Raw genomic sequence first — 14,500 nt, forward strand, 5'->3', positions numbered from 1 at the left:
GGAGAAATGTATAGATTCACAGATTTATGGCTTGGAATGGCCTTAAGGTTATTCCTCCCGAAGATTCTGCTTATTACTTTGTGTATCCTTTGGAATGTTTTGCTGCCTGGTCCACTTAAAGTCCTACAGCTTAATTTATAATAACTTATCCAGATTCTTATCCAGCCTTATCCAGATGTATATTTGTTCTCCGGGAGCAGGGCTAAATGAAAAAGCACTGTTAAATGCATTCCTGACATGGGTCAGACCCTCAGTCACACCTCAGAGGTCAAATACACAAATGAACTGTAACATTCATAATTATAACATAACCGGAATAAATGCACATGAAGGAAAACGCTTTGATTACCTTTTGATTATAACAATTGCTAGTAAATATATTCAACTCATCAATAGGCTGAAGAGACAGGGGTAAATCCACTCCTTCATTTACCTTTAAAACCTCCAAAAATTGGCCCCATTCACTTCCATTGTAAGTACCTCACTGTTACTTTTTTGTCTTTTTTTAAATATATATATATATATATATATATATATATATATATATATAAATTGTATTCAGTATTATGTCACAAATGCTGTTGATTGAGCTTGACATGTTTTGAACCTGGAGGATTCTTTTAAGACACACACAAATGAATGATAATTGCTGCTGGACCTTTTGTTTAAGAAGTAAACCACAGGTAGTGGTAGTTTATCAAAATAAATGTGGTGAACATTCGGACCAGATGACATTCCGGGAGCCAGTTTATGGCAGAGCCCCTTCCTAACTCTCAAGGCAAAGAAGAGTGGCTCCATTTTGATCGAATCGTGGCAGGACCAACACAAACAAATGCCAAGTACTCGGACAACTGCCAGACACCCCTCATAAGGCAGGAAAGATCTTCCAATACATTGGAAAATACTTCTAATTGGTCCATGAGTGGTTTCTAAGCAACCTTTTAAACCCCCATTTTAAGGTTTGACCTAAGACCAGAGTTGAGCTAAGGACCATAAAATTTCTTCAAGACCTCTCGAAGCAGCATTAACTTATCATGTGGCAAAAGCTGAAACAAAGATGCCATAAAGACACATCTTTATGCACAAACGTTTACTTCTAACATGGACACCAACTGCACACATTTACTCCATGTTTGTTCACAGAACTGTTTATGTACATTGCAGATATAAAGCATCCTTACAACAGTCGCACCTTTGTCCTGAGTCCCTGGCTGTTTGGGTGTGGGAGCAATAACATAATAATAATCAACATTCTGAATCTCTGGTCTGAGTGGTAGGAGATGCAACAGAATACAAACCATCCAATGTGCTAAGTCTTAGCTTAACAGCGAAAGATGATAACAGATCACCCAATGTTCTCAGTGTCCATCCGAGAGACAGTAGAAGATCGACCAAGTACCAAGTCTCACTACAAGAGACTATTGCAACGCCAAGTTTGGAATCTCTATAGTAGGAAGATAAATACAGCGACAGTGTTTAGCTCTGGCGAGCAAACCTTCTCTTCAAGTTCTATACATCTGCGTGTTCCAGATGATCAATCTTGCACCTACATAAGGGCTGTTTATCTGCATGTTCCAGATTGCATGAACCCTCTCGGTGCCTCTAGGCAATCAGCATTCCACAGCTCCTTCATGTGCAAGGCTGTTGAAATGGAATTCAGCTCCTTCCCCACTGTAACGTGGCCCTGAGCCCCAGTGGAAGATGTCGCCATCACCGAACTCATTGATCGATCAAGGAGAACATAAACATTACTACTTAACCTCTTTCCAGAGACTTGGCATTAGTGTAAACTATCATTTTATGATTTTATAATGTTCTTTAGATTACATAACCTGTGTATCAAATGTCTTGCAAATAACCTTTGCGTTGTTTAATTAGGAATGAGGTTTTCACCTTAATAATTAACAGAGAAACAGCTATTTATCTTTTATAAGATAATAGTCATACTTTGCCATTGCTACATCCAATTCAACCACTTACATCATTCCATCCTATGCACTTTATTTACCTATTCATTTATTTGATCTTTTAGCATATTAGTACCATTTTGAAGGTTTTGTTAGTAATTATTGTTTATTTTTTTATAAATAAAACTCATTTTATTACAACTGTGTGTTCCTTTTGTTGATACAGAAGAGCTCTAAAGGGTTAGGCTTCTCTTGAATCCTTCAGATTATTCAGATGACCAACTCCCTCCAATTTACATATTTTTAATTTATTGAATGGTTCATTTTGATAAATTATTGTACTGTTAAGGTGAAACTCCTTAGCTGGTGCCCCAAGGATGGAGGGAGGGGCCGTCTAATAATAATAGTCACAAACACATACACCTTAACCTTTTCATGAGTAGGGTCTAAATGCCTCTGTAGTGCCACCTGGAGTGTGTTATTTTTGCATGTGACACTGCAGAGTGTAGACGAGTATTTTTTATTTTTTTTTACATTTTATTTTAATTCTTGATTTCTTGTCATAAATAATTACTGTATACAACATAGTAAACGTGAACAAATGGGTTATGTCTACTGTAGTGTTTTAGTTTTATATATTTAGTTTTTATAGCTGTAAAAAAACAAATGAACAAATAATATCAGCAGTCCGGTTTGCCTATGCACTGTTTGACAGTGTGTGCGTGGGCGGGTTTGGGTGGTTTACGAGGAATTTGTTTTTAGGTTATAAACTGGTAATTACAAGGGTATTATTCTATAAATGTGGTTTATGAGGACATTTCTAGTGTCCCCATAATTCAAATTGCTTAAAAATAAACATACTAAACTCTGTTTTTTTTTGTTTTTTTAAATGTAAAAATGCAGAAAGTTTTTTGTGAGGGTTAGGTTTAAGGGTAGATTTAGGGTTAGGGGACAGAATCTATAGTTCGTACAGTATAAAAATCATTATGTGTATGGAGAGTCCTCATAAGGATAGCCGCACCAACATGTGTGTGTGTGTGTGTGTGTGTGTGTGTGTGTGATATGCGCTAATGTAAACAGACTTGGTTGTGTGCATGGATAATCACACTCGATCTGCATGTTTTCACTGAGTATGAGTTTTAAACTGTTATTGTGGTGCTTTTGTGATAATTTGGCTGTCTCTTTCAGAAAACAAACATATAATATGCCTGAAAAGACTGTTTAAGTTGCTGTTTGTGTTAATGAAACCACAGCTGCACCTAATCAGCAGACGTGGCTGCATGCATGGGAAAATCACGTTTATATGATGGCTGTGCATATACAAGCTGTGAACTGTTATCATGGTACTTTGGTTATAATTAGGCTGTTTGTTACATCAAATAAACATTATGTGCTTGAAAAGACTCTTTGAGTAGCTGTTTGTTTGACTAATGACAACTGCTACTAATGTAAACAAATGGCAGCACACATCGGAGGAAGATCGCGCTTGATGTATTGACTGTGCGTATAAGAGCTGTAAACTTTTTATCGTGGTACTTTGGTGACAAGTTGGATGTATGCTTATAAAATAAACGTATTCTGTGGTAGTCTTTCTTTAAAAATAAATGCACATTTTTGAGCATGAGTTTGACATTTTATTATCTAATGCAATGGCATCCATACTGTGCATTTTAGGGTATTTTAACATGTGGCTTAAGTGTCCAAAATACTTTTTTGGGGCCACTGCATATGTTATGTTATGTATACATATAAATGTAGACTTAATTTATAGATACTGTATATGTATTGATTTCCATGCAAAAAATCTCTCTGTCACCTCTTGCAGGCGGGGTGCTACTGTTCACTTTTCTTGTGATGAAGGATACGAGCTTCAGGGCTCCAAGAGCATCACCTGCCTGCGAGTTACAGACAGTTACGTGGGCTGGAGTGACGACCGGCCGATCTGCAGAGGTTTGTACTTACTGGATAAAAGTTTCTGCAAAATGAATAAATGCAAATGTACCCTATTTATGTACCCCAGTAAAGTATCGTGCCACACTCCTAATAAAACTAAATGTATCACAGCAGATTTAGGTGTAATCGTTGAATAATTTGGTATCTCTGCAGAGCTAAAGGGCCTTGAATAATGTCCTGACAATGAAAGAGGACAATGAGAGGAAAAACAGAGATGAGAGGGAGGAAAGTGAAAGGATGACAATAGATCTCTAAAGCAGATTTCCTGAGGAGGAGAAGATGGTATCGCCAGTAATCAGCTTATTTAGCCTCACCAGGCTCCAATTAATTACTTTATTGAGCTTTACTTAATTTCTTACTTTGATTGGCTCAGACAGCCCCCAGGACCTCATTCCTGCTGCAACTGTCACATCCCCGAGAGATGCTGCCCACCATACTGCTGTCATTGCCTGAAAATGTAGGCTTAAATTGAAGTGAAGGTCTGGCATTTAGTATGTTTAGTATTCTACTGTCAGTGATATGGAGGATATTTTCTTGTGCGTTTTGGTAGTATGTGGTTGCATATTATGCAACCAGAGATATGTTCTACTACTGTTATGATTGTAGAAGGTTGTTTAGCTGAGATGTCATATTGAGTAATACACTCCATTATAAGAGCATTCAGAACATTTAGACTGTCCACAGAACACTCTGTTAGCAGAACTTCACTGACTTAATTTCTACAGCTCTACCTTTCCTTATTGAAAAGACCAGCTTGAATGCCCATGCTGGTCCATGCTGTTTTATGCAGGTTTTATGCTGATCTAGCTGGTGAACCATCATAGTCATGCTGTTAACCAGCACAATGTAGTTGGTGAAGCAGGTCGACCAGCATAATCTTTTTTTTGAAGCTCGATGACCATCAAATTCTTCCTGTTTTAGCTAGCAGCATCCCATGATGGGGACTACTATCCAATCTAGGCCGCAAAGGCAATATTTTTCAGCTTTCAGATGCAGTGCCGTATGCTGGTTACCATCAGTGCAGAGAGGGTGGCTCTAGGTGCTTGAGCCTCGGCCCTTTTGTTAAGGATGCCTCCCAAAATGAAAGCTTGTACACCCAAATTAAATTTCACTTAATAATACAATTTAGGGGTCTAAAAATGTGTCAATAAAATGCTGAAACTTCGATGTATTGACTAGTAATACCCAATGTGTTACAGAGGCCTTCTCAGATTACACTTGTACTCTCGCATCTGACGCAGAGCACTACGACTGAGGAAACATGCACTTTAAATTAAGAAAGTTTAGTTCAGATTTCTGCCACATTTTTTCATATTTGCACTTGTTTATACTGTATAAGCAAAATAATTTAATTGTTTTTCTTTCCTTCCCAATTGCGATATATTATGCATATTGTGGAATATTTGGAGAATGCACTAGGAAAGGTAGGCGATAGTACTGCAGCTTTACTTGAGATCATTATTTGTCCTTACTGTTACATACCATGAAGATTTTAATTCTGTGAGCCTGCTTATTTTTTCAGTAAATGTTCCCTTGATGATATGCAATTATGTCACACATAATCAGCAGTCTTCTTACTGTCTGTTTGTGTTAGTTTTCATAAAGTTAGACATTATATTATACTTTATTCATATTGGCTCGATAATTAATGTAACAACAGTATTATTTTTCTTTATTATTATTATTATTATTATTATTATTATGAACCAAACCTCTCTGAAAGCTTTGAAAAGATTTTGAATCTTCTTACAGTTGTGCATTCTTCTGTTCAACACAGTGCATTGCACATTTATTTCTTATCCACAATTAAATTTTTAAGCAGTGAATGTAACTGAAACCCAGGTGTTTGTTTTTTTGTTTTTGTTTTTTTTTAGTTTTTTTTTTAGTGCAAATTATCCCACCATTTATATTTTCGTCTTCAGCATATTTTGGAAAATCATTATGAATACAAAATAATACAATTATTAAGCGTGATATTTTCATACATTAACAGGCCTGCCTACTAAGGGTGTGCAAGGAAGCCATTATCTGTATTTGTATCTGTTCATATGGCAAAATTATCTGTATCTGTCTCTGCATTCATATTGAACGAATAATTAATAATTATTAATAATTATTATTAATAATAATAATAATTATTATTATTATTGTTATTATTATACAATTATTATTAATTAAATTATTATTTTATTCTTTTTTTTTCTTACCAGATGAAGCTGAATGTGTAGGCTACATTAACTGTGAAATATATTTTTACCTGTGGTTTCTCCTGGTATTTATGTTTGTCTGTGCATGTCTATAACAACATTACTCTGGAGGCAGGAGGTGTCAAGCAAAATGTGAAATGCCAAGCACACATTTTGCAGTGAATAATAAATACGAATTTATAAATTAATAGAAATTAAAATAAATCAATATAGCCAACAAACAGGGAAAGTCCCGTAAGTCTATCAGGATTTTTCATGATAGGACACCATTACTTAGTTAAATAATAATAATAATAATAATAATAATAATAATAATAATTATAATAATAATTAATTAATTAATTAATTAATTTGTATAGCACCTTTTCAGAGCTCAAGAACACAACATTCTTAACAAATTTAGCACAGCTTTAAGAAGAAGAAAAAAAATAAAACAGAGCTTATTTCAGTTTCTTCATTTTACATAGTATTCCAAATAGATGAAGAGCATTTAAACCTTTATGGAGCATTTTAACTTTTTTCGGAATAAAGTCTTAAATAGATAATTAGCTGAATCGCTGATTTGGATATAAATGTGATCAACGGATAGACAAGCTCTGACGTGAACTCATTACTTAAGGAATTTAACATTGCGCTCAGGTTTAGGCTATAAATGAACACATGAGAATCAAGCGTGAATTGTGTGATACATTAGCATAAACATTTCAAGAAGAGGAAAGTGTACATGATGTCGTATCTTAGTTAATATTACACATCACAAGCTCCAGATGCGCACAATTAACAGAGACCACAAACAGAGTCGAGACCGCTCCTATCCGATCTGACAGAACCGTGCGCATTTTCATTCATAAGGTTTACACTTAAATATTGAAATATTGTCTCAGGTTCATAAATTAGTTGTAATTTTGGATATGTTTATTTAAAATTTTGCTTTATACTTGTGCTTCTTTGATAATCAGTAAAACAAATATTTTATTTATTATTTGGATGAATCCATTTTTAAGTAATTATTCGTCCCTTTCCAAATGTGGTATTCAGCTTACTTACTTACCTACTATAAAAGTGTCATTAATTTGTTTAAGAATTTAAACATAAAACAGGTAAATATATATATATATATATATATATATATATATACAGGTGCATCTCAATAAATTAGAATGTTATGGAAAAGTTCATTTATTTCAGTAATTCAACTCAAATTGTGAAACTCGTGTATTAAATAAATTCAGTGCACACAGACTGAAGTAGTTTAAGTCTTTGGTTCTTTTAATTGTGATGATTTTGGCTCACATTTAACAAAAACCCACCAATTCACTATCTCAACAAATTAGAATACATCATAAGACCAATAAAAAAAAACATTTTTAGTGAATTGTTGGCCTTCTGGAAAGTATGTTCATTTACTGTATATGTACTCCATACTTGGTAGGGGCTCCTTTTGCTTTAATTACTGCCTCAATTCGGCGTGGCATGGAGGTGATCAGTTTGTGGCACTGCTGAGGTGGTATGGAAGCCCAGGTTTCTTTGACAGTGGCCTTCAGCTCATCTGCATTTTTTGGTCTCTTGTTTCTCATTTTCCTCTTGACAATACCCCATAGATTCTCTATGGGGTTCAGGTCTGGTGAGTTTGCTGGCCAGTTAAGCACACCAACACCATGGTCATTTAACCAACTTTTGGTGCTTTTGGCAGTGTGGGCAGGTGCCAAATCCTGCTGGAAAATGAAATCAGCATCTTTAAAAAGCTGGTCAGCAGAAGGAAGCATGAAGTGCTCCAAAATGTCTTGGTAAACGGGTGCAGTGACTTTGGTTTTCAAAAAACACAATGGACCAACACCAGCAGATGACATTGCACCACAAATCATCACAGACTGTGGAAACTTAACACTGGACTTCAAGCAACTTGGGCTATGAGCTTCTCCACCCTTCCTCCAGACTCTAGGACCTTGGTTTCCAAATGAAATACAAAACTTGCTCTCATCTGAAAAGAGGACTTTGGAACACTGGGCCAAAGTCCAGTTCTTCTCCTTAGCCCAGGTAAGACGCCTCTGACGTTGTCTGTGGTTCAGGAGTGGCTTAACAAGAGGAATACGACAACTGTAGCCAAATTCCTTGCCACGTCTGTGTGTGGTGGCTCTTGATGCCTTGACCCCAGCCTCAGTCCATTCCTTGTGAAGTTCACCCAAATTCTTGAATCGATTTTGCTTGACAATCATAAGGCTGCGGTTCTCTCAGTTGGTTGTGCATCTTTTTCTTCAACACTTTTTCCTTCCACTCAACTTTCTGTTAACATGCTTGGATACAGCACTCTGTGAACAGCCAGCTTCTTTGGCAATGAATGTTTGTGGCTTACCCTCCTTGTGAAGGGTGTCAATGATTGTCTTCTGGACAACTGTCAGATCAGCAGTCTTCCCCATGATTGTGTAGCCTAGTGAACCAAACTGAGAGACCATTTTGAAGGCTCAGGAAACCTTTGCAGGTGTTTTGAGTTGATTAGCTGATTGGCATGTCACCATATTCTAATTTTTTGAGATAGTGAATTGGTGGGTTTTTGTTAAATGTGAGCCAAAATCATCACAATTAAAAGAACCAAAGACTTAAACTACTTCAGTCTGTGTGCATTGAATTTATTTAATACACAAGTTTCACAATTTGAGTTGAATTACTGAAATAAATGAACTTTTCCACGACATTCTAATTTATTGAGATGCACCTGTATATAGATAGATAGATAGATAGATAGATAGATAGATATGTCACATTTATGTGTTTTGTTCTTGTTTTCATGTCTTTTATTTTAAAGTTTAGTTCCTGTTCCTGTTCAGGTCATGTGGTTTCATGTCATATGATTTCCTGTTTCCTCATGTGTTCCTGGTCATGTGATATCCTGTTCCCCTCCATGTTCATGTATCTTGTTTTCATTGGTTCATTGTCTTATTATTAGTTCAGTCTTGTGATTGGTTGTCTTGTTTACTTGTTACCCATGTCTGTGTATTTAAGCCCTCATGTTGGCCATTGTCTCTTGTCAGGTATTGTTAATGTAAAATTGTTTGTGTACGTCGTGTTATTGTTCCACCAAGTCAAGTCTAGTCTAGTCTAGTCTAGTTAATGTTTATGTTTTGTTTTTTAGTCAAGTTTAGTTAAGTTCATGTTTATGTTTAGTTCATGTTTGGATTTACGGTTTTTGGATTTCACTTATGTAAATAAACTGCACTTGGGTTCTTCACATCCTCATCGTCTTGTCTTCATCCTCAGCCTACCCCAACATTACTATATATATATATTTATATATATATATATATATATATATATATATATATATATAGGGGACTTTGTGGGGGCCATGACATCTGTTGCAGGGCTCCCTGTTCTTCTATTCTAATCTTTTTTTATTTGCAAAAGTAATGTTTGGGAGTCTAACATTTATATTTCCTATTGACACACTAAAGCTGAAGATATATATAACCATCTTAAGACAAATGCTTTTGTGAACCATCTTATGTGCCTAAGACTTTTGCACAGTACTGTATATATATATACAGTATATATATACATACACATATATATATCGGACCACTCATCCGGCTACTGCGAGCCGTCTTTCCTGCTTCTTGGATCACTGTGTGATCTCTATAAGTAAGCTAATAAAATAATTTAAACTCAAATCAATGTTGTATGTTCATGAATTTGTTTATTTGGCAAGTAGTCTTGTAATAGGCTGAATAATGAGCAGTCAGACGGTCATTTTCACAAAATAAACACCAACAGAACTCAGACGCAAACCAGAGGTTGATTTCATCATATATATAGTATATTGTCATGTTTATTCTGTTGGTTCATGTTTTTCATGTCTTTTATTTTGAAAATCTAATTCCTGTTTTATGTCATGTGGTCCCCTGGTCATGTGATTTCATGTTTTCCTCCATGTTCATGTGTTTTGTTTTCATTGGTTTATTGTCTAGTTATCTTGTTATCAGTTCTGTCTTTTCATTAGTTAACTTGTTTGTCTTGTTACCCTTGTCCATGTATTTAAGCCTCATGTTTGCCATTGTCAGGTATTGTGTGTTAATGTATCATTGTTGGTTCCATGATCAAGTCTAGTCAAGCCAAGTCATGTTTATGTTTTGTTTCATAGTCTAACCAAGTCATGTCGAGTTTAGTTAAATCAAGTTCATGTTTATGTTTTGTTCATGTTTAGAGTTAGTGTTTCTGGATATCACGATTTATAATAAACTGCACTTGGGTTCTACATTTCATCGTCATCTTCGTCTGCATTGTCATTGCCAGCGCCAGCCTAACGTTACATATATATACACACACAGTGTGTGCGTGTATTATAATGAAAAATAAATCGTTTTAATGTCAAAATGTTGCCTTGTGAACATTAAAACGAACCATTTAGAATATGCAACATCATAAAACGATGTTTGGGAATAAAGCAAGTGAACTACAGATCTAAAACAGCCACAAAAACACTTGCAAAAATACAGAGTTGTTTATACCTGCTCCCTTCTCCTTAATATCGATTAATTTCTCCAGTGCTGCTTGGCTAGCTGTGGACTGTTTGTCTTTCATTAGAGTTACATATCCCTTCTCCAACACCACAAGTCACCTTTGCCACCACGGACCCCTCAGGCTTGACAATCTTGGAGAGAATGTTAGTTGGACAGTTTTTTTTTGTTTTTTTTGTTTTTTTTTTTGATAGATTGATTGATTATTTAACGATCAGATTTTGGCACATCACTATGAGCTTGCAGAAAGAGAGAAAATGGACCTTGAATTGGAAAGCTATTGGAATCACCAGACGGACAAATTCCCTTATCAACCCTTTTACTCATGTGAAAAGGGTTGATATTTAGCTATTGCTCCCTAGAACTGCTTGCTCCTTTTCACCACTAATGTAGAGAATGATTATTTTTCTTGTTTCATTGATTTAACACCCTAAATTATTCAAAGTGGCCTGTTTTAATTGCATGCTACAGGAAAATTGGAATCATAAGAATAATTAGAAATGGTGCCACAAAAAAAAAAAAAAAAAAAAAAAAAGATTCATAAATCACTGTGAAATACATAAACATGATAAAATGCATAATAACAATAGTTTGTCCTTGAGGTTTTGACTCTCTAGATATGTTGAAAAGTCATTTCCTTGATTTACAGGATCTAAAAGGATCTAAGAGACAATGACTTGACAATGAGTCTTTTTTTAATTTTAATTTTAATTGAATTGTCATGAAAAAAAAAATAAAAAAATAACATAAAATACACCACATATCATGAGAGATGAGTTGTGCTTTTGGAAATTTGAAGTCAGCATTTTATAAAAGCCATTTAATCATGGTGATTCTAGGTCCTGTGACCTAAAGTGACTCTTTTGGAAGGAGTCTCATTTGTAAACTCCCCAGTTTTTTATTCCCTCATCTTTGGTCTGCCATGGGGTATTTATTTATTTATTTATTTTATTTTATTTTTTACATCTGCAGCTCCTGAAATGTGCTTTGTGAAATTAAGGTTGTTAGAACTCCTGGCCTAACGTTCACACTAATTCAATTCAGCCTAAACAAGATTACCGTTAGCAATGGGAAAACTCTTTCTGAGTGTATGTAGGAGTGATTATCAAATTGTTCCATTGCCCTTACAGTTTAAATACCGTACATCTAGTCAGTTACTGCTAAGGGACATAGTCTGGTATTGGCATGATTTATTTTGTCGGAAAGCATGCCATTTTGGTTCTTTAAGGATAGTTGAGTTACAATGATGCCAAAGTGTTATCTTAATGAGAACTTATTATGCCCCAATAGGGTGAAATTTTCATGATATTTATGATATACTGTATTAGTGATGATTTTGCTGGTGATATAAAATTAAGTAACATTGTGAATATTGTGATGATTTTATACACTTTTTATTTTGCCATTAAGTTTTCTAAAGAACATGCCATTAGACTAATTTCACAATTGTGCGATGTGTCGTGAGTTTAAGAGTATTAAAGGAATGTTTCAGGTTCAATACAAGTTAAGCTCAATCGACAGCATTTGTATCATAATTTTGATTACCACAAAAAATTATTTTGACTCAAGGTTACAGTGAGGCACTTACGATGGAAGTGAATGTGGCCAATTTTTGAGGGTTTAAACACAAATGTGAAGCTTGTAATTTTATAAAAGCATTTACATTGATTCTTCTGTTAAAACTCATGTATTATTTGTGCTGTAAAGTTGTTTAAATTGTCAGTTTTACAGTCGTTTTAGGGTTTTTTGACATTACATCATCATGGCAACGAAGTTGTAAAATTGGCCATAACTTTACACAGAAAAGGTTTGTAAGTGATTTTATCACAGTAAAATCATGTTTACACACATATTCTTTATGTCTTGTGGCTATACTTTTGAAACATTCAAACCCATTGTAAGTGCCTCACTGTTACCCAGATTTTTGCTTTTTTTTAAAGAAAAGGAGGTATGAGTGGAGTTGCGTGATGCCATGCGTAGGTCAGACATGTGAACTCTCTGCATACTTTGCTAGTTTTTAATACTTTTTGTGTCATAAACCGGTGAGATTTGATACACCCTGTTCCATAACTGTTCTATGAAGACAATATGTCAAAGAATTCAAAATCCTCGGGCTCTGGAGACATTAAAAGACACTTACGTGCTGAAGCTGATACCCCAGACAGGGCCGCAGACCAGGGACTCAGTTTGGACGGTGCGGTGGGAGAGATTCAGTGTCAACTGTTGAGCATGTCGGCAATGCTGGCGAAGGTCGTTGCTGACTTGGAGGATCTTGCTGTTATATGTCGATCGATCACTGCCATGGAGACGAAATTCTCTGAGTTGGTAACAAGACTGGGGAACATTGAGAAACGGATTGATTATCTGGAGTCATCGGAGAGGGAATTAGCTGCTAACACGCTAGTTACCAAGGTAGACTTGGAATGCATTTGGGAAAAGTTGGAAGACCTTGAGAATCGTAACTGGTAAAACAATGTCCGAATTGTTGGAATTCCTGAGAATGAAGAAGGTCGAGATATGGTGAAATTCCTAGACGAGCTCTTCCCGAGTCTGCTCGACATAACAGGCTGTAAGCTGGAAATCGAACGAGCTCACAGAGTTCCGGCTCGGAGATCCACTGAGGGAAACAGGCCCCGATCAATTCTGGCTACATTTCTGAGATCATCCGATAAAGATCTTGTGTTACGTGACGCAAGGAGTAAAGGAAGGCTTTCTTGGAAGAACCACAACATTTTCTTATTTCCAGACTTTGCGAATTCTACAAGAGAGAAACGTGATCGATTCAAGGAATGCAAGAAACTCTTACATCAACTGAAGTTCGCTTTTGCACTGATGTTCCTGGCCAAATTGAGAATAGAGACTAAGGATGGCCGCAAAATATTTGCATGCCCACAGCAAGCATTGTTCTTCATAGAGTCAATGGAATGAGTTAGTCATGGTGTGTTTCTCACATTGCAACCAAGTGAGCCCGACTCTCTGAATATTCACTTGACCATTCGAGGAAGCTCGGTGCATTTTTTTTTCTTTTTGTGTTGGTTCCCCCTAGCAGCTGGAGATTGTTTTCTGGAATAACACTCCTTAAAGAAACTTCTGCATTGACGGAGGGTCACTTTTACACTGAAGTTCCCGGCCAGGTTGAGAATACAAGCTAAGGATGGCCGCAAAGTATTTACTTGTTCCCAAAAAGCATTGTCCTTCATAAAGTCAAAGGAATGAGTAAGTCATTGTGTGGTGCTCGCTTTGCAGCCTAGTGGACCTGACTCACTGAACATTCACTTGACCGTCCGAGGAAACTGGGCGCCTGTTTTGTTTCTTTTTGTGCTGGTTCCGCCTAGCGGCTGGAGTTTGTTTTGTGTAGTAACACTCCTTTGGGACAGTATGTGGATGAATCTGCACATTATTTTTTCTTATGCCTCCTATTGGCTGGAGTTTGTTTTGTGGAGTATTTTTTGCAGGACATTGAAAGGATTAGGTCATCTGCTGCACTCATGAACAGCCGGCTCACTGAACATTCGTTTGACTGTCCGAGGAAACTGAACATTTTTTGTGTGTGTGTGTGTGTGTGTGTGTGTGTGTGTGCTGGTTCTGCTAAAGGCTGGAGTTTGTTTTGTGGAGGAACATACCTTCAGGACAGTTATGCAGATGAATCTACATGTTCGTTGTGTTTATTCTGCCTACTGACTGGAGTTTGTTTTATAGATTTTCTTCTGTTATGTAATTCTGTCTCACAAAATGTGTATAGAAACACCGGTCTTGAGCAATCTGACAGCAAAGTTGTCGTGGGGTCTCTCATAGGTATACAAGGACTGTTTGAGTTTAGAGTGATGGACGCCGGTTGGCGCTGTCATGCGCGGTGTTAATGCGCAAATTTTCTTTTATCTGTTTGTTTGGTTCGGGGGGAAGTTCGTGGTTTGACTGTTGC

The 14,500-nt window shown here is 36.3% G+C and overlaps 1 protein-coding gene across 1 annotated transcript in view; it reads left to right on the plus strand.

Moving 5' to 3' along the window:
• The window catches only part of LOC127420803 (CUB and sushi domain-containing protein 2-like), a 491,575-nt gene that overhangs the window by 253,755 nt on the left and 223,320 nt on the right, over positions 1 to 14,500 (plus strand). The window contains exon 9 of the mRNA XM_051663350.1: positions 3,733 to 3,857. Within this exon, the coding sequence (XP_051519310.1) occupies positions 3,733 to 3,857 (125 nt within the window). The remainder of the gene's footprint in view (positions 1 to 3,732; positions 3,858 to 14,500) is intronic.

Source organism: Myxocyprinus asiaticus, chromosome 30 (genome assembly GCF_019703515.2).
Source record: "Myxocyprinus asiaticus isolate MX2 ecotype Aquarium Trade chromosome 30, UBuf_Myxa_2, whole genome shotgun sequence".
Taxonomy (NCBI): Eukaryota; Metazoa; Chordata; class Actinopteri; order Cypriniformes; family Catostomidae; genus Myxocyprinus; species Myxocyprinus asiaticus.